General features: G+C 41.1%; 2 protein-coding genes across 2 annotated transcripts in view; both read left to right on the forward strand.

Annotated features, from left to right (window-relative positions):
- Positions 1-24,852, forward strand: part of polb (polymerase (DNA directed), beta) — a 205,665-nt gene that overhangs the window by 156,485 nt on the left and 24,328 nt on the right. The gene's annotated exons all lie outside the window — the stretch shown is intronic.
- On the forward strand, positions 3,798-23,438 carry ikbkb (inhibitor of nuclear factor kappa B kinase subunit beta). The gene is made up of 21 exons (XM_080766336.1): positions 3,798-3,983; positions 4,540-4,678; positions 7,578-7,672; positions 9,812-9,932; positions 10,093-10,162; positions 11,779-11,867; positions 12,499-12,588; positions 13,196-13,320; positions 14,316-14,423; positions 16,810-16,939; positions 17,041-17,235; positions 18,066-18,180; positions 18,299-18,422; positions 18,805-18,956; positions 19,107-19,171; positions 19,691-19,791; positions 20,715-20,764; positions 20,930-21,029; positions 21,128-21,275; positions 22,383-22,553; positions 23,131-23,438. The coding sequence occupies exons 2-21, from the start codon at positions 4,574-4,576 to the stop codon at positions 23,188-23,190; spliced, it is 2,214 nt and encodes a 737-aa protein (XP_080622462.1). The 5' UTR covers positions 3,798-3,983; positions 4,540-4,573; the 3' UTR covers positions 23,191-23,438.

The following is a 24,852-nucleotide window of genomic DNA, read 5'->3' on the forward strand; positions in this document are numbered from 1 at the left end:
TTCCTCACGGAACATGAATGCTGGGGTTCAAGTGGTTAAAGACATTCCCTTCGCTTGAGAAGACAAAATGCAGCTTATGTTTTAGGCTGCAAATGCTGGTTGTCCCGATCCTGACATTTGCTGCGTGTCACTCCCCATCTCTCTCCCCATTTCCTGTAAGTCTACTGTCGTATAATAAAGACATAAAGCCCCAAAACAAATCTTTAAAAAGAAAAAGAAAACTAGATAAGACAAAAGGCTGGTGATATTTCCCAAAGCTTAGAGCAACATGAGATGCTGAGATTCCAGGTGACCATATATGGTAACTGTCTATAAACAAAGTGTTTCCTAGAAAATGACCTAAACAACTAATCTGATTGGGCCTTCCTCACACTAAAGTCACGTCAAGGAAACGTCACACGTAGAAGAGAACCGTGTACTTTATTCAAATGGTCTGTTTGTAAACATAGATTACGTTGTGGCATCAGAGGTGCTTTCCACAGTATTCTTCAGTTTAAGGCGGCATTTATGTCAGTGTTAGGCAACAAGCAGCCTGTGGGCCAGAACTGGCCCGTCAGAGATGATATCTGGTCTGGCAAATCATTTAGTAAATAGTTTACAATATGGGACAGTCTTATATAGACTAGTAGACTCAAAGTGTGGTCTGGGGACGCCATAATACTTTATTATGTACAGTCAGAGTCAGACATTCAGTACAAACACAAAAAAGTAATGGGGACTGTAACAGTAACAGCTGTTTCATACAGTTTCTCTCCGTATCTAAGAGACCTTGAGCTGCTATACTATGAAAGAGCTTGTTTATCTCCAAAAGGGAGTCTGTCTCTGTCTGTCTCCAGATGTTCTTTTTTAACTTTTTAATTAACTAAATATCCCACAACATTCAAGGATGAGCCTCGAGCAGGGCCAAATTATCCATTGGGCCAGTGGGGCCGTGGCCCAGGGGCCCTTGGCTATCAGGGGCCCTTCAAGGAAACTGGATTGCGCAGAACTGGGTTTGAGGCCCTGAAATTGGCCATTGATTTAGTTAAACGTGTATGTTTCTCTGTCGCAAATAATTATACAACACTATTAGGAATTGAAAACTATTATTTCAACTTGGGTGATCCATTTAGATGCGTATTGTCAGGCTTTGGAGACTGAACTAGGCATATAATTTGGAGCATATTCTGCAGGCACACGCCGTTGTCTCTTGCTGCTGCTGGCTGTACAGGCTGCTAGTAGCGCCGTCCCCGCAGTGCAGCGGTGGTACACGGAGACTCCACACGAATCACGATACATTATAATATACATTGATTCTGTGCGTGGTTCAATGACTGTGTGTTTCAGCCGCGGTTGGTTTGAACTTTGACGTTATATCGAGTGACGTGCGAACATTGCAAACGTGTCAAATAACTGTAGTATGCACGTTGCTCTGCAACCTGCTTTGCTGCCATGGATATTTGCCCCTCCCCTTCCCATTGGCTAGAGGCAGCATTGCCGTTGCTTGTCATCCCATTGGCTATAAGCAGCCAAACACGTCAGTATATGACATGGGGTCGATCTTGTCATCTAACTTTCAGTAGTAAACACTAGTTAGGTTTCACCAACACTTGGTACACTGGTAAAACTCTTAAGAGTTATAAGACATTCTCAAGTTCTGAAATTCAGTAACATGCCGGGCATCATGGAGTGTAAGGCACTATATAAAAATATATGTATACGTGGTACACTTCCATAATGACATAATCCACCAATCATGAGACTGTAAATTGTCACATATAGCAATAATAACTATTAAGAATATAATATTGTAGCCTACATATAGAATAAAATAAAAGTAGTGCATGCGCTCTTGACTTAAGGACAAGGCTTACTGAAACTAAAGCCAGACTGTGCAAGAAGCCATGTATTGAAGTCCACAAAAACAGAAGAGCGTGACAAATCAAGAAATTAGGCTCATTATAGGAGGATAAAAATAATATCAGTGCTGATATAGTGCATGAGTATATACCAAAATGTCCACACTTGTTCATTATGTAAATGTTTTCCCATCATGTAGGGCAGGGGTTTTCAACTGATTATGAACCAGGGACCACCACCCTGACTGAGAATGAACCTGGGGACCACCACCCTGACTGAGAATGAACCTGGGGACCACCACCCTGACTGAGAATTAACCTGGGGACCATTGTTGTGTTGGGAGGGGGGATACCGTCGTGGTGTGGGGGAAAGAAATTAACCTTCGATATTAAACTCTGTTCATTGTAACTTACTCTATGAGTAAGCAGACACTTGCGGTTGATTATGGGCACATTTCTTTATAATGGACTGACTCAACCAGGCAATCCGGTATGGTTTCCCTTGAGATTCCAACTCACTTTTCTGTGGAAGTTCTTGACATCAGACTTCCCAGTAACCTACGACATCGACATCACTTGTCACCAGATAATTTACTGCATTGTTTCTCAACTTGTGGTCAATACAATAAATTCAAATATGAATCTTCACTTTCCTACATTACTAAATGCATGGTCAGGGACCACATGCAACAGCTTCACGGACCACCAGTGGTCCACGGACCACCTGTTGAAAACCCATGATGTAGGGTCATTAAAATTCTCATATTTTGATTTGTCAGTGTGCGAGCCTATGGAGAAATCTAGCAAATTCTCTCTAAAAAGATTGTTTTGGAAGAAAACAATATTTTATCTGGTAGTATTCCATGAACAGGCTCAATTTCCATAGTGCTGAAAGATCTATACATCTGGATGATGAGAGCAATATTGACAAATAACCTTTGAGAGATTATGCTTATTACATATTAAATATAGGATGAATGAAAACACATCACATGTACTACATATTCACACAAATAAATAAATGTGTTAGTATTATTACCTACATTTGCAAACTATATGTTTATTTCTATGTACAACATGCAGTATAGGCACTATAGGTATAGGTAAGGTATAGCCTACTTTTACGAGTATTTGATTGATTGATTGATTGACATTTTTATTTCACAGTATGCAAGGGTACATTTCAAACGAAAGCACAACTCAATATAAAAATACGAACCATGATAAAGCATAATACACTTGTTTAAAACAGGTTCCACCATTTTCAATTCATCATAACATCAGGGAAAATAAACATAATTACAGTGAGGGAAAAAAGGGGGGGGGGGGTGGTGGTGGGGGGAATCAGATTTTACAGGGCCAGTTTCCAATTGCAGCCGTCCGTAGGTGCCCTTTGAGATCGGTTTTGAAGGAGTCAAGGGATTCACATGCCTTAATGGCTGTTGGTAGGGCGTTCCACATTTTTGTGGCATAGCATAGGAGCCACTTCTTGACAATCATACTCATACATTGTACTTTTAACTCCATTACAATGATTTGACTTTACGTTGTACATTTAGATTATTAATACATAAATTCACTGATAAATTATTAAATATTATCACAGGTTAAGCCAACCAGCAGCAGCACAAAATCGATTATCTCTGCCTTTACCAATTAATCTACAAAAGTAAATAAAAGGTACATTTTTGGTTTAGGTCACGGAACACAATACTGATAGGCCTAAATCAAAATGTTATTGTTACCTTTTATTTACAGTAAACATTTTACTTTTGTAGAAGTTAACATCATTATAATATTAATTTATAAGATGCCCCACAACTTTAGTAAAAAAAATCTCACTGTGTGAAACCCACAAACTTTGAATACCGGTACTTCTATTTCTTGATTCAGTAATCTGAATAGAGCCTTCTATGCCTTTGGGGGCGGGTTCAGCGCGAATACAGGTTTACAGGAAATCTGACTTTCAGGAAGTAACAAAGTTTTGAGATGTGTTTTGTCGCTAAACATTACTAAAGTAGGCTATTCGAGACCTTTAGCTCGTGTTAAAGCCAATATTGTGATCAATGCGTCATTTAAGTATAGCTGGGGATTTCTTCTTTTACACACAGTATATTCTAGACTCTGTGCAATCTACATTTCCAGGTAGGATTTAGTTAACACTACTGTATGTAACAAATAAGATGATGTTCGTTCGCAATGGGATTTAGGCGCAAGGTATTTCTACCTTAACTTGTAAGTCATTTAGGCACGACAAAACGACAGTTTAAAGGAATGCATATTGGAATTGTGTAAAACGTGAAACCAACGCTATAATAGCACAGTAGTAGCTCATTCATTAGACAATTGTAATCCCGCATCATCCTGCAAACTGTTTCATGCCCTAGTTGTGCGAATTTGTTGTTTGTGTGCAGGTTTTTTACTTAATTTGACACGGCAACTGACATGATCTCATTGGAATCGTTAGATTTATTTTGTCAGTAGCCTAGTGTCGTGTATTAAAGTCCACGTGGGCTGGGCATCATGGGGTGTAATAATAAGGGGACAAAACATGCCCCCATCAGTCGTGATACTGGGCCGGGGGACGATCACCCCATCTGGTTAGTCAGTGAAATCAATTTATTGGGGGGTGGCGGGTTGTCACCCAACTCTCCTTGTGCAATTACATTATATACTGTAGCCTATTGTGTATCTGTTCTAGCCTTTATCAGGTTTAGGAAGCAGCAAGGCGAACCATGAACAGAGTACCCCTGCAGCAACAGCAGAGCTGTGGATCTTGGGAGCTGAAAGAACGACTAGGGACTGGAGGCTTTGGAAATGTCACACGGTGGCAGAATAAGGTATACTGAGTTTAAACTCTAAATTAGAGTTTAATGCACTTATTAAACACTTGAATCCTTAGAGCACATGTTATGCTCGCAAATTATTAACAGCCTTTAGTCAAAACATGCTAAAATGCTTTTTGTCTCACAGAGAATGTAACCAGATGGCTGCATAATGGTCACATCCCTTACAATGATTCTTGCCAGCTGCATGAATTTTATACACTGGTGATTTTGGCCTTGTATCAGTCCAGGATGTTGTCATATTTATACACCTGGTGTAACAGAAAGGATGCTTCATCATCTTTAATGATGTCATGCTAAGTCACACAGTGATAGCACTGTACAGTGATAGCACTTCAATACACCACACAGCTTTGTTCAACCTTTTCAGGCCGCAACCCCCCAAAAATTATATTTGAACTGAGGTGTTAAAAGTCCTTAAATTGTCACTTGGTCCATAGCTATAATGCCTTTGCATTAGAGCTATGCTACTCTAGTTTTCCTGCACTCGGCTTACTGTTATTAGGAAGCCTATTTTCCGCGGTGGACACACTCTGAGCCCCCACTACACGTATAAAATGCACTTTTTGGCCAGAAAGGGATTTTTTATTCACCGGAAGAAAAATACTTTTAGTTACTGGTACCGATATTGCCAAGAGAAAACCCCATAGACAAGACTTCTCCTTCCAGTGAAAAAAATCATCATCATACATCACATTCATGCTCAATCAAATCAAATCAAATCAAATCATCACAAATGTAATTCCGGCCAATCACTTTTGGCGTCTTCACTTTTCTGCCCTCACTTTTTATCCTCAATATGTACTTTGCTCAACCAATCAAATCATCTCTATGGGGTGATCAGCCAATCAAATCATCGTGTTTGTGTTCACACAAACAGACAAAGCTGGGCATAGAAGGGGCTAGCGCCCTAAAAAAAAGATATACAAAATAAATGAAAAAAGTAATGAAAAAATCACGGCCCCCTCTTGCATTATAATTTGATATGACAATAATCACAATATCAGTCACTAGAACCAAAGACAGGTGTTTTCCATCATGGTTAAAATGGAGTTTGAAGTTACAAACATATTTGAAAGTGAAATATAATTTAATTTTGAGCATACTTATGTTAATAGTCAATTAAATAAAGTCCAAAAAGTATGCTGAATGATGCTGCATAGTGCTTTAAAAGTCATTTTCATGACTAATCTTCACCGGAAAATACCTTCTCATCAGTAGGAAGGAAATTAGGAAATTAATGGTTGTGTGCTCCCATTTCACACACCCATGTAAAATGTCAAAGGTCCAATCTGTAATTGCAGTTACAAAAGTTATAATGAAATTTTGATTTCTGTTATGATCTATTGGATTGTTGCCAATGTATTGGACACATCATGAGACCACTAAATATAAAGGTATGATGAAATAAAATGTAACTTTACAATCACCAAGCCAGACACTTAAACCAAGTATATGTTATTCTATTCTAAGTCGATTGCTTAAACCCCAGTGTTCATTTAACCTGAGTGCCAGGTAAATTATTCTGCTCTGCAACTGTTTAATTACAGTGATGCATTGATAATAATCATTGCCCCCAGACCAGACTGTTAGAGGAAATGGGAGTGACAGGGAGGAAGTTGCACAAGGGGAGGGTCGTAGTAGAGTACGACTCCTGGTATTATTTCACTTCCTCTTCAGGAAGTGATTCCCAATCTTCCTGTATCAATGATGATGCCATTACTTGTTTCTCCCTTAGTTATTGTCGGTCTGTTTTACCGTATAACATGTGAAATAGGAGTATATGGGAGGCCTGCTGCGGATGATTCTATCAATCAAGATCAAAGTAATCATTGCCAAAGGATGGGAAATTTAAACACCTCCCATTCGACGGGGGTGGCTAGAACAGTGGTTCCAAAATGTTTTAGCTCAAGACCCAAAAGAGAGATTAGACGTTTATCCAGGACCCAAACTAGTGAAAATAGCAGAACCAAATTGAGGCTTTGAATCCACCTCATGGATATGTCATGATTGCCAACCAACCTCTTTTTCTTGATGGAGTAGTTTTTTGTATAATTCAATTTAAAAGAAATGCCTTGATGTAATGACAGTATGACACCTATATTTCTCCATACCTTATTTAAAGTTGATTGCAATAGATCTTTACTTTTACTGCTCCTAGTATTGATGATTTCTTGTATAGTATTCTATTTCTTTATGTCTTGATGAATTGAATACACAGGACCACAATGGAAACAAGTCATCAGGGCATTTTACGTTATCCTTTCAGCATTATTGTACAATTATTGTTTTGCATACTATTAAAGTATTCAATCAATCAATCAATCGATAGATTCGTAGATAGAAACATGTGTGTGATTGAATTTGCATGCATAATGTGCTTTTGTGTGTGTATGTGCGCGAAAGAAGGATTCACTTTGGAATTGTCCCTATTTTGGGGTGAACATTCCATGGAAAAAGCAGATCTACAAGCTCACCGCTAGCCTGAAGCTTCAGTCTGACATTGTCTCCTGTCTGAGCGATTTCAAGGGGGAGGGGATTAGAATGTCCCTCAACCAATAGCCATTGTTGTTGTTTTTCCCTCCTTCCTCATAATATGTGTTGCGCTGTGTGATGACAGGCATAAGTAATCATTACCATACTTCAAAATACTACTTTTTCTCCTCCAAAAGCAAGGTATGTAGCAAATAGCTAAACCTAATAATTCAATATTGCAAACGTTCTTTCACAGAGAGGCTGAGATTTTAAAGATTGTAGCGGTCTACAGTACTTGCACACTCTGCTTGCGCACTAGTAGGCCATTTATGGCCTACTAGTGTGCAACAAGATAGTAGGCACTCAACAGAGTGCAGTTCTAGTTGGTTAAATGAACACTCTGGATTTCACTGTGTAGGACACCGAGGAGCAAATCGCCATCAAGCAATGCCGCCAGGAGCTCAGTGAGAGGAACAAAGAGAGATGGTGTCTGGAGATCCAGATTATGAAGAGGTGAGTTTGATTTTAGCCGGATTTATAAGCAGTTAGTTGCACATCTCATCTCATCTGTGTAGCCGATCACCATGCGCAACAAAGCATATCAAGACCTTTTCACATGCATGATGTCAAATCAGTCAACAGAGATTTTGTTCTTCATTTGTTTTCTGTCTTGCCTAAGCATGCTTTAGATTGGGTACCCACCAATCTGGGAATCCATTAGCAAAACAATGGAAAGACAGCGCCTCCAAGTACCCACAGATTCTCAAAATGCAGTTTATTTAACTAATCTCCATGGATTATCAAAGAGATATATTGAAATGAGACATCTGAAGTTTGACTTGCAAAGACCTGCATTGGAAGAGGCATTTGAGGCCATCATGAGTACAGCTTTCTTTCCCTGGCAGTGGCATGCGAGGCAAGCAACCATTGGTTGACATGTCATGACTCAACATGGTACATTCCATAACAAACTGAGAGCTAATGGCTTTGACATGCTTCATCTTCCCATCTGTTTTCCAAGTTTTCTCAAAATATAAAGTGTCTAATTTGGGATCCTACCATAGTAAAAATAAATAAAAAACTAAATTAACCCGTGACATTTAAAGATTATGAGCATAGGGCAGTTTGGGTTATTTTGGTCTAATAGCGGTCTATTTTAGCCAGGGTCATATATGCCACCTCCTCCTCATTTTGCTCCACATTGGTGTACAGTATTAGTGTTGGCTTCAACCAAGCCTTTGTTGTGGAGGTTTGGTTGGTTGGACAATGGAGGTTTGGTAGTGTCACCTCGGCAGTGGGATGGTAATTGTCGAGTGTTTTGGTTGTCTGTGTGGTACGTGCGTATGTGTGTTTTGGCATTTGTTAGTGTGGAAATGGGTGTAAAAATGGCTTGTTTTTGGGTCACGGTTTAACAAGTGTGTTGTTTTCAGGCAGACATGGTCTCGACCACAACCCTTCCCTGCACCCACGCACAACTAGTGGGACAACCACAGGGCAGGGGACTCATACATGGAAACCTATTATATTGTTATAGCTACTTAACACACACACATTCTCACCCATGCTTGGGACTGACAAACACCCACATACATATTATCCAATATACATTTGTGAATCCATTACTACTTATTTTAGGCTGAACTGCCATGATTTCTTATTGATTAATTGTTATACAAGTCAAACATTATGTGAACTCTCATTTAATCCAGCCAGTCATACATGCATATTTATTATTTAACCACTTTAGCCCTACATTGTACTTTGTAAACAAGACATTCTGAACAATTTGAAAAGTGTTACATTCTTTGGAAAATGTTCCCAATATTCCCACCTACTGTATGATCAAAATAAGGACGGCACTCTCCCATCCCATGTCCTGTCTAGCGAAATACATAATCGGATAACCGCACAGAAAACACAAAAGATTTGAGAGATGACCATTTCCACAATAAGTAACAAAAAATGTGTCTCTGCGTCAGAAAGGGTCATGATACCAGCATGGGATGTTCTGATCATGTTTGGGTTAGCAAGCCGTACCTGTCTCCTGGTTCTCTGTGTACTTAAGTTGTACTTTAAATGCAGCCAAAAACTATTGTCGTAATGGGGGAAAAAAACACTGACTGATGATGACTTCATGACTGCTTATTATTCTAGTGATGGCTATCCTGTGTAATATCTACCTTTCACTGCCCTGTGGTTACATGTTGTACAATGTTATGATTTGAGTGTAAAAACATTTGCCTGTGGAAGTCTGGTATCAATAAGTACTTTAGGTGGAACTGACCCAGTGTCAATGAGAAACACATTGTTTCAATCAGTGTTATACAATGAGGAGGGAAAGGGTGAGAGAGGTGCTTAAAGGTTACAAAAGCACGCACATCCAAATGATAAAATAGGTGCTGGACAGAAGAGCTTGGGTAAAATGTATGTATGTGTGTATGTAGGACTGAGAGTGCTCTGAGCAAAATAAATTTCATTGTATTTATACTCTGTATCTATACACATGACAAATAAACCTGAACCTCAAAGCTCTTTCTTGGGGTGAGACCACAAAGGATAAATCACCGTAGAACGGTTTTGTCTCGTTGTGAATCTTTGGTCTGAACTAGGCTTACTTATCAGCAGGTGAACATCTTTTCCTGTGTTCGTCAGGTTGGACCATGTTAATGTGGTTGCAGCCAGGGAGGTTCCCGAGGGGATGCAGAGAATGGTGGGCACCAATGACCTACCACTGCTGGCCATGGAATTCTGTCAAGGAGGGGATCTGAGAAAGGTGTGTGTGTGTACTGTGTAGGTGTGTGAGACACCGTGCAGGCACTCATGCTTTACAAATGGGGGCTTTGTGCTTGCATGGTGTAGGTCTCTGTTATTCCATTGTCTCATCGTTAATCATGGCGCACAAGTATCAAGTGTCTGTTTTTGTGGGTCTTCAGTATCTCAACGTGCTGGAAAACTGCTGTGGAATGAGAGAGGGTTCAGTCCTGATTTTGCTGCGTGACATATGTGAGTATTCCATATAACCCTATTCTCCCATGTGACCCTCTAGTGACTAGAGGGTAGTAGTTAGACTAGAGTCTAGTCTAATGTTTTGTCTATGTAAATTATATGCATACGTGTGTGTGACGTGTGTGTGTGAAAGACAGAGATTGAGAGAGCAAAAGAGTGTGAGCTGGCAGTGTGATCAGTTTCCTTCATCATAAGGACATTGGTCACTCACAGTGACCGGTTTCATGATGTCAGCCTGAGTCACTAAGGATAAAACTCACACTAATGCGGAAGCATACGTCAACATCCAGAGGTGCTCAACACACAGCACACATGCACACACACACCAGCTTTCTGCTACGATGTAAACCATGTATTTATACAAGCATTGTCTAAACAGATTGGAGAGAAGACCCATATGGTACAAAGATAATATGTACTGTAGCTTTAAAACTGTTTTACCTAACCCCATTAGACGCGCACGGGCGTACACACACACACACACACACACACACACACACACACACACACACCTTTTCCTGTTAGCCATTGGTGGGCAGTGGGCACTTCCTCATATTGAGTGAACCATGTAAAGTGCCCCAGTGTCAAGGTCTGTGTGTGTGCGCGCGAGTGTGTGTGTGTGTGTGTGTACACATACAGTACAGTATGCACTTAAAACTGACTCAGGGACCAAAAAGTATGAGTTCTGTATGTATGTATGCATGTATGTATGTATGTCCGTTTCAGTATGGACACAGTGTTGCTTGACCACCAAGTGTCACTGTTGAGCAGCCTAACACACACACACAAAACCACTCAGTTCAGACGAGTCAGATTTTTACTTACCCTTTGACGCACAACTGAGATGGCAATACTGTTTCAACTGTAAAAACAAAAAGCAAAGGCCTTCTGTCACAATACATCACACATTCCAATATGGGCATATCATCATCATTTTTTGACCGTGGTCGAGATCATGGATTTCACAATGCCATGCCAGACTTCCCGGTCTTTCTTGCCATCCCCAGTTCCTGCTAACTGATGCATGTGTCCCTAGCGATGACATTAGGGAACGACAGTTTTCTACCTCTGCGCATCTGCTTTGAGGCAGGACTCCAGAGAAGAAGGGAAGATATAACCTCATTGTCAGCTCTGTAGCAGTGGCCGGCAAAATGTGTTCTTCTGGATTGGACTAGTGAAGAAACACGGGGAAGGTTGCCGTATATTAGATCAGTCGATGGGTGGCTCTTCCAAGAGAGATTTTGCTCTCTCATTAGAAGGCGGGTGTAAGTGCCATCCAACCGTTTCTCTACTTTTTTTTTTTAAAGTGTCCATGTCTCGGAGCCATAGAGTAGAATCGGCTCAACGGTCGTCCTAAATATTTTTCTTACTAAGCTGGGATGACCAGCTCTTATGCATGTCATTGCAGGCTGACCAGGCCATACCCTTCCTAGTTTGAATATAATAATATAATATATGGGCATATACTGATGACATCAGGGATCTCATGGGCACAAAAGGGACACAGACTGGGACAATCACTAGTACACTTGTAACCACGTGATTGTCCATGTTGTGTAGCATTTCATAAATGGCTGCCTCCTCTCTCCTCTCATCTCCTCCGTTTCCTGTAGCCTCGGCTCTGACTTACCTCCATAAAAAGAGGATCATCCACAGAGATCTGAAGCCAGAGAACATTGTCCTGCAGCAGGGAGAGAAGAGAGTGAGTCGCCTCTGACCTCTGCATGTTATCACAGACACACCCCACCCAGCCGAACAGCCGGTCACATACAGGCCAACTGATATCATTTGATCTATGTGGAATAGGTACAGGAAAGCGCCGCTACAGTAAGCATTTGTCACACCTTCCCTCATCAAGTTGAGCAATGTCTCTGGAGAGGGACATCTTCAAGTCCATCGTCATATCCCCGCAATTATCACAGGCTTTTAGGATTGCATTCTTGTGTGTGTTTATTGGGTGCATTATGTAACCTACCAACCCATCCACAGGCTTTGTACAAATGTTGCATAACTATGGCCAGACATATTAAAGATGTTGGTTCACGTTTATATGTGCACATTCTGCACAACAATGTATTTTTAGAAGTACACCAAGCAAACGTATGTAAAATTTTAAATTGACTTGTTTTGAATGTTTCCTTTTCTTTTTTTTTAACCATACAGCGCAGTAAAGCCAAAATGCTGGTTTAGGTTGGGGAGAGTAAAAGATGCAGATGAATAAAAACTGTATACAGGAGTAGTGTGTTGTTGTGATGTCAGACAGTAATTATGTATAATGAATATATAAACACTGTCTGATCAACTCCTTCCCTGTCCCTCTTCCCTCCTCTCAGTTGATCCATAAGATTATAGATCTGGGCTATGCCAAGGAGCTTGATCAGAGCAGTTTGTGTACATCCTTCGTGGGAACTCTGCAGTACCTGGTAAGTGACAGTTCTGGGAAAAGTACTCACATTTGTTGACTTAAATAAAAGTATCAATACTGCAATATAGAAATACTTTGTTACAAGTAAAAGCCCGGAATTCAAAATTTAAGTAAAAGTACAAAACTATTGGTATCAAAATGTACTTAAAATACCAAAGGTAGAATGTACTCATTATGCAAAATATCCCATTTTTCCCAAGTTTTCAAATGTATAAAATGTATACAATTTTGAAAAATTGAAAACTTTTGAAAATAGCAGATCTACAAGTAGATCGGCTATTTCCAAATGGCCGAAATGTATATACCGGTAAGGCTGAAGTGGTTAATGTATGTTTTGTAATGATAATCAAAATCTACAAAGTAACTAAGTTTTCAAATAATTATAGTGGAGTAATTTTTTTATAATATTTGTCTGTGAGATGTAGTAAAGTAGAAGTAAAAGTATTGAAAATTGGCAACACCGTAAAGTAAAAGAAAATACCTAAAAACTGTACTTAAGTACAGTACTTAGAATGCACAGGGGCTCCATTGTGTATTCCAGACAGTAACAATAACCAGACCCATTTTAATTGTCTTTCGTGTAATGTCCTCCTCCCGCCTCATAGGCTCCAGAGCTCATTGAAAGGCAGAAGTACACGGTCACTGTGGACTACTGGAGTTTTGGAACGCTGGTGTTTGAGTGCATCACAGGATTTCGGCCCTTCTTACCAACCTGGCAACCGGTTCCCTGGTACGGCTACCCTTTCTGCTAACTGTCCATGTGTGACGAGTCATACTGTAACTCTCGCTGAAATGAAAGGTCTTAACTTCCCTAAAGTCACATACAGCAGAGGTTCCCAAACTGGGCGGTCAAAATAATTTTGTGGGGTCCTTTTAAATGCCAAATTGGCCAAATTGTAAAATATTATGTATGAAAGAGTTAAACATTGTGAAAATAGATGCAAATACAATCTCACAATGTCTCACAGTGTGAGGCGTTCGAGCTTGTAGTTACAAGCACTTCCAAGTGATTGTCAGGGTGGGGGGTCCCCAGTTCAAATATGATTATTTTGGGGATACCTGAAAGGTTTGAGAACCCTTGACATACAGTTATGTTCCTTGATTCCTCAGTCTTGTTCTTAATCATTAAAATTCCATAAAAGTACAGTAAACAAGTTTAAGCCTAAAGTATACAAAAACGTATACAAAAGTAATAGTGAGGCAAAGTTTGCTTTCTCTCATTAGTTCCCTTAATAAATAGGTGCACTTCATAATCTGGCCAAACGTTCCCAAATCTCAAGTCTTATTCTTTGTGACCTTTCTTGTTCTCAGAGCCAAGTAAATTACAAACAATGCTCCCATTGTCACCTTTCCCTCTCACAGCAGCAGCCTTGACTGTGATAATAAACCGAATGGTCAGTTTGTCAGGAATTGGATGTGTGATGAATGATACTGATAGGCTTATATCCAAAAGAGCCAAAACATATTAGGATTTGATTTCAACACAAAAAGGGCGTTAACCTGACCAAATAATTCCAGGAAAAGGCTTTCTGTGCCCACGTCAATGACACTTGACGTTGGTAATACAAACGATGATAGATGTAACATTGAAATGCCCACATTTATACATAGCCGCATACCTGTGTCGCACACCGAGATACACCGTGGGTTGATATTTTCGGTGCATGACACTGTACGCCACAAAGCATATTATTAAGCAAGTTCCCTTCCTTCTCTCCTTTTTAGGCATAATAAACTGAAGATGAAGCAGGATGATGACATTGTGGTTTATGAGGACCTCACTGGGGAGGTTCGCTTCTCTAAGCATGTACCCCAGCCAAATCACCTCAACAGGTAATAGTAGCAGACAATCCATGTCAGCCAGTCATGTTCATTCACTACATAGCTGATGATTTACTATTCCCCGCCTATTGGGTCGCAACTCGAACGGGGCTGAGTCGGCTAAGCGAACTTCGACATGGCAACTTGCATGCTCGGTTGTCTCTCTCATGGCTCAAGTTCGCTTGAGACGGCGCCCCTCCGTCGCCGTCTAAAACTGTACTTTAACCCCTACTACTAGTAGGAGGGGGGCGTGGCCATTTATGCAAATCCACGACCATTTCCATGCTCGCCAAACACCCCAGGCAAAAACATGAGCTGGAATCACAGACCGGGCAGGTACCAGCCACCCAGAGCGTAAAATGAAACCAAATGAACCCTTACTGGTCCATGTGGTTTCATTTTACGCTCTCAAGAGTTAAAGATCTATAAGGGTACCAACTCTTCACCACCTGGAAACCCCTCAAGGACCAAATGTGGGTCCAGGGAAGACACCCACCTACCAACACCTGGCTGGCTGACTGACTGACTGACTTCCATCCATCCAATGTTTTTGATTCAGCATCCATTGCCACTCCCTTTCTCTCCCCACTACTCCTGCTTGTAAAGGGAGGACAAACTTATTATCGCCATAAGCCAATTCCCTGTTCTTTTTATCCAAAGCTCTTATATTTCTCTTTGTTTTTCTTGCCCGTCACTCCCACACAGGTAATCGCGCTTAATAATGTCAACGAGTGTGTTGAGCAACACTTCAACGACAACTCTGTAACTGTGTAGCCGACTACACTTGGTAATTCTTAAGCTTTTATTGTTGCTATTGTGAACGCAGAAATAGACGGGCATGCCAGGCTGATACTTGCCCACAAAATTGACTATGGGAATTGTAGGAACACATAGAATGACTGAAATAAGCAGGAAGGGTAATACTCTGTCAGTATGATTTCATCGTAAATGGTTGTTTTATAACAATCGGAACCATAAAAGTGTATGTCTGAGTTAGATTAAATAACTAAATAAAGGTCCTGTACCTGCACCAGTAATTCTTTATACTGTAACTATAATGCAGACCAAAAAGAAACACAAAACTGTTGCTTTTGAAATTAAATTGAAATATGAGTATCAAAAAGGTTTTCCCAAAAGTAAATAGTAAACTTGTAAGTAATCAAGCCAAAGATTGTAGATAGATATTCTATTTTCCGGAAATCAAGTAATTCATTTTCCCCCCCTTTTTATTTTCATCAAATAAAAAGGGGGGGAAAAGTATATTCCTCACCCAACCTTCAAGAGGCCAACAGCAGGTTCCCCTTTGTCCAAAAGCTCTGAATGGATTCAGAGCTAATGGTTCCTAGACCAAACTTTTCTTCTTCAGATCTCAAAGTTTTCCGGTCCGATTATGGTTTAGTATTGGCCTTAAAAGAGTCTCTTCCATAAACCACCACCAAACACTCTTTTTGATACCTAAAATGGAATCCTTGGCCACCTCACTTCCTGTACTTTTATAACTGTTCCTGATGCGTGAATCTCGTTTGCGTCCGAGCATAGGCATGGTAACGCCCCGCCTGCCTGTGATTGGCCTACCGACACTGCCCGTCTTGACTGTCCTCCGAGATGGATATAATGCTGGATAGTCAGATGCGAGGTTACTCTGTGGTACAAGTAGTACGGTATGATACAAGAGAACTATAACTTTGTGTAATTTGTTTGCATGTGTAAACTTGAAACATTATTGTACTATAAAAAAAGGTCTATTTTCCCTTAGATTCCTTTTTAGTGTAATAGTATTAGTTAACTATAATTAGATTATAACGATAATCAACACCAACACTTCATTTAGAACACACCCAAATCAAATTATAGTACAACGTACGTGTTCAATCAATTATTCAATCAACCTAAGTTAGTTACAAGGCTGCATTATGTCGCGTGTGCCAAGCTGTCATTCTCTTTTTGTATTATTTATTTCTCAATCTCACCACAGAGTAAACTCGCGTCTCGGAGAAGACAGTCAAGACGGGCAGTGTCGGTAGGCCAATCACAGGCAGTGCGGGTCGTTACCATGCCTATGCTCGGACACAAACGAGATTCACGCGTACCTCACTACCTTGAATTATTGCGAACATGCTTTTTCACCACAGCTCCCCCTATGATTCAAAGAAAATGAATGACCATGGTTTAACAACAAACAAAACATATTTTCCGTACAACCATGTTTTAACCAATATATTCCCTTGTTATCACCCAGTATGTTATGTTTAATTTTCTTTCAATACTCATACCAGGACAGGAGATACATTTCTTCACACATTTATGTGGTAGTGTCACAGTTTCTATCGACTATGACGATAATCATCAACAGTGAACTGCAATGTACATCAACACAGTGTGATGATTTGTTGTGTAGCTTGTTGATAGAGAGGCTGGAGAGGTGGCTGCAGCTGATGCTGAAGTGGTCTCCTCAACAGAGAGGCAAGGACCCCCAGGCCACCCCCAGTGACTGCTTCTCCCAGCTAGAGAATATTCTACAGCTCAAGGTTCATTCATTCATTCATTCATCCATCCATTTCCCCTTACTCTTTATCTGGTTTTGTCCCAAACACAGATCTTTTATTTTACTCACATTCTATCCCCACAGCTGGTTCATGTTCTGAACATGGTGTCTGCCAAGATCCTGACGTACTCCGTCTCAGCCAATGAGACCGTGGGCGACTTGCAGTTGCGAATAGAAAAGGACACCAACATCCCTCCAGCCAATCAGGAGCTGCTGCTGGAGGCGGGACTGGCCTTGGAGCCCCACGGAGAGGCCATGCAGTGTGCTGTAGATTATGTGGTACTATACAACACAACACAAACACAAACACACACGTACACAATGTTCAAACGAGTATACAGTGTGGCTGTATGCTGTGTTACAGCATATAGAAAAACTATTTGTCACTTTCTTCAATATTTACAATGTTCAATACTCCTTTCTTCTCCACAAAACATGAATTAACCACTTCAGCCCTATATATTTGGTGCAGTATTGACACTTTTACTCAAGTAAAACATGCAAGTACTTCTACCATCACTGGCTGTGTTACAGTGTGTGAGGTAGAGAGTTGTGGTGTGGCGTGGAACAGAGAGAGGAAGTTGAGTTCTATCACATCACATTTTCTATGCAAAACCACAGAAACCACACGCCATTGCTGTGATTGATGCTTGCTTTGGTTCACACGACAGCCTATATTATACACCATGGCATGTCAACTTGGATGGCACGCTCTTTGACGCATGAGTCCGTCGGTTGCTCCGCGCAGGCACTCGCTCACCTGGCGGCTCACTCGGGTGCACCTCACAAGCCTGAAGACACAAGGCCTCACTGTCGGCGTGGCTGCCTTATACAGTACATACAGACACAAGGCCTCACTGTCGGCGTGGCTGCCTTATACAGTACATACAGACACAAGGCCTCACTGTCGGCGTGGCTGCCTTATACAGTACATACAGACACAAGGCCTCACTGTCGGCGTGGCTGCCTTATACAGTACATACAGACGCAAGGCCTCCCTGTCGGCGTGGCTGCCTTATACATACGCAGACATCTGAGTGAACCAAACAATCACTCCTCACAAGAATTGTCTTTGGAAATGACATACACACTGTTTTATCTGTGTGTAGGAGATAGATGGTCGTCGGACGGATCTGCCTCTCGTCTTTCTATTCGATCGCTCCTCACGCAGTTATGAGCCCCAGTTCAGCCCTCGCTCCCTGCCCGAGAACATACGCTTTGTCCGTGAGTACATAACTGGGGATTGGGTCCCCTGTCTCAGATGTAGCTACAAAGTTCTAGGTTTGTATCTGGCATCTTGTTGATTTTGTGCATCTCTTTCTGTCCCTGGTCTTTCACCTAGAGACGGACCCTAAGCAATTCTTGCAGTACAGTCACCTGAGGAGAACCTGTGGTCAGGCATGGCACACCATCCGTACCCTGAAGGAAGACTGGCAAAGACTGCAACAGGGACAGAAAGCTGCCATGTAAGGGATACGCACGCACGCATACACACTCCTGTGTCACCTACGAGGATACTACGTAGTACAACAGAGCAAAACTACCAGTAAGACGCCTGAGGGCGAGAAGCGAGGTCGCGTGCACGCATCCGCCTGGGTGACAGCAGACTGCTGGGCAAGCACTGGCACTTTGAAATGGGGGTCAGATCAACATATCCGCCTGGGTGACAGCAGACCGCTGGGCGAGTGCTGGCGCTTTGGCATGGGGGGGTCAGATCAATACTGTATATGGAATGAATTCTGTACTGTCCATATATGGAGCGTGTCTTGAGTGTACAGTAAATACATACCAGTATTGGTAAAGTGACCATAGAAAACACCTGACGATTCGGTTTCGTCTCTCTTTCAGTATGAGCCTGCTGAGACACAACTCTTCACTGTCCAAACAGAAGAATGAGATGGTGTCCATGTACCAGAGACTGATAGCCAAGCAGGACTTCTTCATCACCAGCCTTCACATAGACATGGACAAGTACCAGGAGCAGAGATCAACAGGGATCGGTACAAAGACACCCTAATCATGTTAATTCATAGAAATACTTCATGGTTGGTCTCCGTCTGCATTGTATGGCCATTAGACTGCTTTTATGCTTTTACCATACCATGTGTTGTGCCATTAACTAATAACAGTCTGGTGGAATGTTGTTCTAGCATCAGAGAAACTTCTGGGTGTGTGGAGAGAAATGGAGGAAATGGCAGCAGCCAGTTGCAGTCAGGTACTGTGAGTGAGTGAGTGAGTGAGTGAGTGAGTGAGTGAGTGAGATACTACTACACTTCTACTATTACTGTAGCAACCTCTTGACATATCCTTTATCTTGATTTAACTTAACCGTTATGTCTCCTTTCTATTATTTAACTATTTCTCAGTATACTTTGTTTACGGCTTTGTAATACGACTTGTATGTTACTTTGTGCACCCCAGGAAGATTAGCAGCCTGTTGTGGCAGAAACTCCTTAACTGTAACAAGAAATAAATGAATGCTACTGCTAGTAATGATAATTATTATAACCTGTATATAACACCTACACAGTAGATTAAAAAAACACTTTAAATTATGAACAGTAAAATACATGATAACTTCAAAGGTGTGTGTGTGTGTGTGTGTGTGTGTGTGTGTGTGTGTGTGTGTGTGTTTCACCTCCCAATGTATGAATGAATGTACGCTTTGAGTAAGCGCTCTGTGCATAGAAGCGCTATAGGAATGCAATCCATTATTCTTATTCATGTGTGTCAGGCCAGGGTGAGTGAACTGGAGGAGGAAATGATGCTGTTACAGACAGATATAGTGGATCTACAGAGACAGCCGTGGAGGAGCGGAGAGGCTCTGGACACACTGTAAGAAAAGACAAGCGCAAACCCACACCGAGTGTTTACCCCAGTTTTCTGAAAAACTTGTTGATTCAAATTATTATTTATTTTCTTTTAACCCATTTAGGCCTGACGTCGAAATTTAAAAAATGTCTTTTAATTTTTTTAAAAGTTTCTATATCAGTGGCTCTCAATATTTCATGTCAAGGACCCCTAAAAATATATAAAATTGGCTGAAAATGTGTCGTTTCAGGGACCACCTCCCAGAAGCAAAGATTTGAGTTAAAAACGTTCGCTCTGAAAGAGTATATATTCAAAGCTTTGCACCACATGTTCATGATTTTCAAAAATAGCGGACCTACAAGCTCGTAGCGCACCACTCGGTGCTGTGAGCGCTGTGAGCTTGTAGATCTGCTATTTTTCAATAGCTAAATTATAACATAATGCTAACACCAAAAGGGGTTCCCACCCAAAATGGGTTAATCATGTTGTTATATATGGTCATTGGGTGCATGTCCACAGTCGCAAATCACATGGTATGATGAAGTAGGGCTTACATTTACAAAAATACACAAATTTGAAACTTGGAGATATGAGGTTTCTCTGCCCGACAGTGACGATATTATATATTAACAACTAAAGCGATACAGGTGCTTTCCCAGATTGAAAGGTATAACAACATTTAGGCTTTCCAGGTCTAAACGAGTTACGCACATAACGGGATAAATTAACCCATTTAAACTTGGTCGTTTTAGATTTTAGTGTTGGCTATTAAAAATAGCAGATCTACAAGCTCACAGCTTGTATACCTGCCATTTTTGAAAAAAAAATTAAGTGAAGAGAACTGCATGTATTTGTAGAATCGGCCTCAGGGCTTAATGGATTAGTACTGTGTATCATTCATGTCCTTCACTATAATCCCTCTCTCTCTGTGTCTTTCTGTCCATCAGGGAGGGTAAAGCAATGGAGCTGTTCCGCAAACTCAGAGAAAAACCCAGAGGTGTGTCTTTGACATGCAGCATCACACTCATCATTCCGGACAAAGAATACAATTTAGGATATAACATAAAAGGGTCCTGACCCACTGTTTGGGAAACAGTAATGTACAGTATTTAGGGTTTAAGGCTTAAATTAACCTTTTTCTTTCCCTCCCTCCCTGGCTCAGACCAGAGGTGCTCCGGGGACAGTCAAGAGGTGGTTCGTCTGGTGGTTCAGGCCGTGCAGTTCTACGAGAAGAAACTCAGAGACTTTTACACACACCTCAGGTAGGGGCGCGCCACACACACACAGTACAGTGAGTGAAGCTTTCGCAATTAGCCTGTAAACTACTTACTTGTGTTTGTATGTTGTGTGTGTTTGGCAGTAAGACGGTGGTGTGTCGTCAGCGTGTGATGGAGTTGTTGCCCAAGGTGGAGGGAGTGTTGCAGCGGATGGCGGAGAGCGAACAGGTCCTCATGAGTCTACAGGAAAAAAGGCAGAGGGAGCTTTGGAACCTTCTCAAAGTAGCCTGCGTCAGTGCATCTTTGTCTCTTCTTATGGGGACCTTTGACTAATATCCATGAAATATGAAATGGATTCACCACCTAATCCCTAACCCTTCTCTACTACACGACTGGTTATCTTTTTACCAATATCATTTCATCCCAATTTAGTCTTTATGCCAAAGGGTTTATATAGGAAGGGGCAGGAAACAGAAGATTCACCATTTATTGCAACAAATGGTATACAGTTAAACTTGGCATTAAAGGCCCCGCGCTCTGGGAGATATTCTCTGAATTTTGTCTAAGCGGCATGCTAAGCAAAAGTCAGAGCATCATCAAAACCCCCCATGGGTATACAAGAATAAGCATATATCAAGATCGTTAATGAGATTAACTTGAGTCAAGCAGACTTGAAGCATACAACTTGAATGCATTTTAACATTAAAGCCATAGAACATTGAATTAGATTATAGAACATGAATCTAGTTTACTTCAGAGCCATGCACACGAGAATTCCAGTTCAACATTTGGTTTACACATTTAAGCAATACATAATACATTGATATTTAGCTTGAATCAGCAGAAGTCAATTCTAAAGTATTTGAGCCTATGTCAGACTCTGATCAAAAGGTGGAGTCTGGGGGGTGGAGGAAAGTTCAGAAGCAGCAGCGTCTGAGAAGCACTAGAAGCAGAGCTATTGTGAAGCAGTGAGCCAAATGTAAAGGGTCCGCCTTGTTGAGGGAAGGAGGCACGATTGGAGTATGGAAGTGTGATGTAATGATCAGCTGAGATGTGAATGACGAATATGAAGCTAGGCTGATTGATACAATCAGCTGAGTGACAGCTGGTTTCAGCTCAGTCAACTCACGTGTCCCTGTATAAACTAATGCTGTGCTTCATTTACTGAATCAAGCAACTTAAAAAACTGTCTGGGGTGTTCCCGAAAAGTAGACTTATAAAATGACCCAAAACATTTTTGAAAGTGAAATATCCCTTCAATGCAGCAAAAGCCCTCCCCAGCTTCCCATTTGTGGGAACCATAGATAGAAAATAGCAGACCTACAAGCTCACAACGCTTGTAGATCGGCTACTTTTGCCACAATGCGACAATTTATGAACGAAACGTTTCTCTTACAGAGCAAGGTGCGAAGCCCGGTGAGTGGGAGTCCTGACGGCATACGGACCCCGTCCTCTGTTCCACCTCTGCTGACCCCCAACCAGTCGCTGGTGGAGGAGAGCCGGACGTTTGAGTCTCGACTCCAGAGCCTTCTGCACGACACCATCCAAGAGTCTGAGAACAACATGGAGGTATAGTGTTGATTTTAAATTTAGTTTTAGTCACTGGTCTTTAAAATGAAACGTCGTTTAGTTATAGTCATATTTTAGTAATCTGAAAAGTGTTAGTCTAGTGTTAGTCAACTAGATATCATACGAAATCTAGAGTTCATTTTGTTGACAAAAAACGAAAACACTGAGGCGCGCACACACACACGTTATATTATTGGTCTTATCAGTGCTGAGGTCTGCAGCTTGTAGATCAGTGCATTTACTCAGGGCCACCTGTTGGCGTAGACTGTACAGTGTACACAATGCCTCAAATACTACAGCCTGTTAGTAACAAATGCACAAAATATACATTAATTAACCCATTTTGGGCGAGAACCCCTTTTGGTGTTAGCATTACGTTATGCTTTAGCTATTGAAAAATAGCAGATTGCTACGAGCTCGAGTCGAAGAACCACTGACACAGAAACATAGCTTTGTCAGAAAACTGCCAGGATGTAGAAGACATTTTTAGAATCTGATCTCAGGTCAGAATGGGTTAAAACCTTCCTCAACATTCATGTAAACTGATGCAATTGCAACGCTTTCCGTCCATCTCTAGATGCTGAGAGAATGGACATGGCTGAACGGAGGGCAGAGTTTCTCCAGTGATCTCTCCTGAATGTATCTTTGGCTTGGTGCTGGCCTAAAACGCCACTCTCTACTGCCACTTTGTGGACGCGATAGCAAACTGCTTAAAAATTCCCCTGTTAGGTTTTAAAGTTCAACTAGAGCCACAAACCACCAGAAAACAAGGATTTGTAATCAATTATCCACTTTATTTGTCTGGATAATGAATAATAATGGGCATTGTGTTTCACAAGATGATTGCCATGGTTCTACAATGTAAACAAAGAAAAATATAAGTTAAGTTAAGTTATAATATCAATATAAAACATCATTTCTTGCAAGTCAAAATATCCATTCAAATCAAATGAATCTATTCTTAAAAATAATCCACATCACTGGAAGTAAAACACTGGGACTTACATTAAACCAAGTTCAACAGACACATAGCAAACACACAGGCCTGCTGTGCATGTGTTTAAAGACAGGATGATGGGAATCCAGAAATGTTTGTGGTGGGAGGAAGTGAGAGGGAGGCACTACCACATGTACCCCCTGAACCATTGTGGAGTCTCCTTGTGGAGCGGAGGGGAAATGAACCTTGTAGTTTGTAACTGACTGTTATTGGGTTATATAGTTATGGCATCATGAGATTTATTTTCCAGTTGATTTGTCATTTAAATCAAACACAGTGTTGTAGTGTTTTCTTTTACCAGAAAACCTAAAAAACTAATTGTATTTACCATAGCAAATCCTATTTATTCACTCAGGTACCAGTATTCATTTTAATTAAGCAATTACAAGCCATTCTTGTAATTAAATTGCACTGTTTCTTGGCCAGAAAACAAAAAAAAGTAAAGAGTGACTTTTACAGAAATAATTTTGAACCATGCATTTTGTTTAAATGGCTGTCATGAATTGTAGCAGTTTGATTCCTCACAGAAAATGTGAGCTGTTGAAAAAACAAACAATATATTCAGAGCTTTCCTATGTTATGGAATGCACACTGCTTGAAATTCCACATCTTTTCAAATTTAAATTAGATGTATATATTGGCACATTTTATGCTCATTCATGGACACAAACAAAGATTGAATATAGCAGAAAGTGGTGATTCAGAGGTTGAAGCCAACATGTGTTAGAAGTTTAAATCTGTGACAGAGAGTAGAGTAGACTGTTTCTGAGTGGTGCAACCACTCCAAGGAACAGCAATGTCCGTCCTAACCTATGTGACTATGTTTAGAGTACCAGTCGGGGCAAAAGTGGCACTGCCAGAAACAGAGAGAGAGAGAGAGAGATAGTGTTGCACTGTTGTCTGCTAATTACAGAGAGAGAGAGAGAGAGAGAGAGAGAGAGAGAGGGGCAGGGGGAGAGGGGAGTTGCACCACTCAGTTCACACAGGTGTTTGTTTTTTTAATAACAATTGGACAGGCGCTCATTCATTTCGGCCCATACCCGTTTTTGGGGGGCCAATGCCCTCGTCACGTCCCTATTGTTAAACTTTTCAGCATGTGTAAATTAAGTGTAATTAAGTGTAATTAAACACCTACAGTATGCGAACACAATTGGCCTGTGTTCGGGTGAGGGAAGCCGTGCAGGGAGGGTGATATTTGTCACTGCATGTATTGCTGCTGTCAGCAGGGAGTGTTGGTCGGGAGGAGTAGTATGAAGGTCCTACTTCCTCCCGGTGGGGGCTCCTCACTGGTAGGTGAGTCAG

Source organism: Protomyctophum bolini (genome assembly GCF_963924005.1).
Source record: "Protomyctophum bolini genome assembly, chromosome: 6".
Taxonomy (NCBI): Eukaryota; Metazoa; Chordata; class Actinopteri; order Myctophiformes; family Myctophidae; genus Protomyctophum; species Protomyctophum bolini.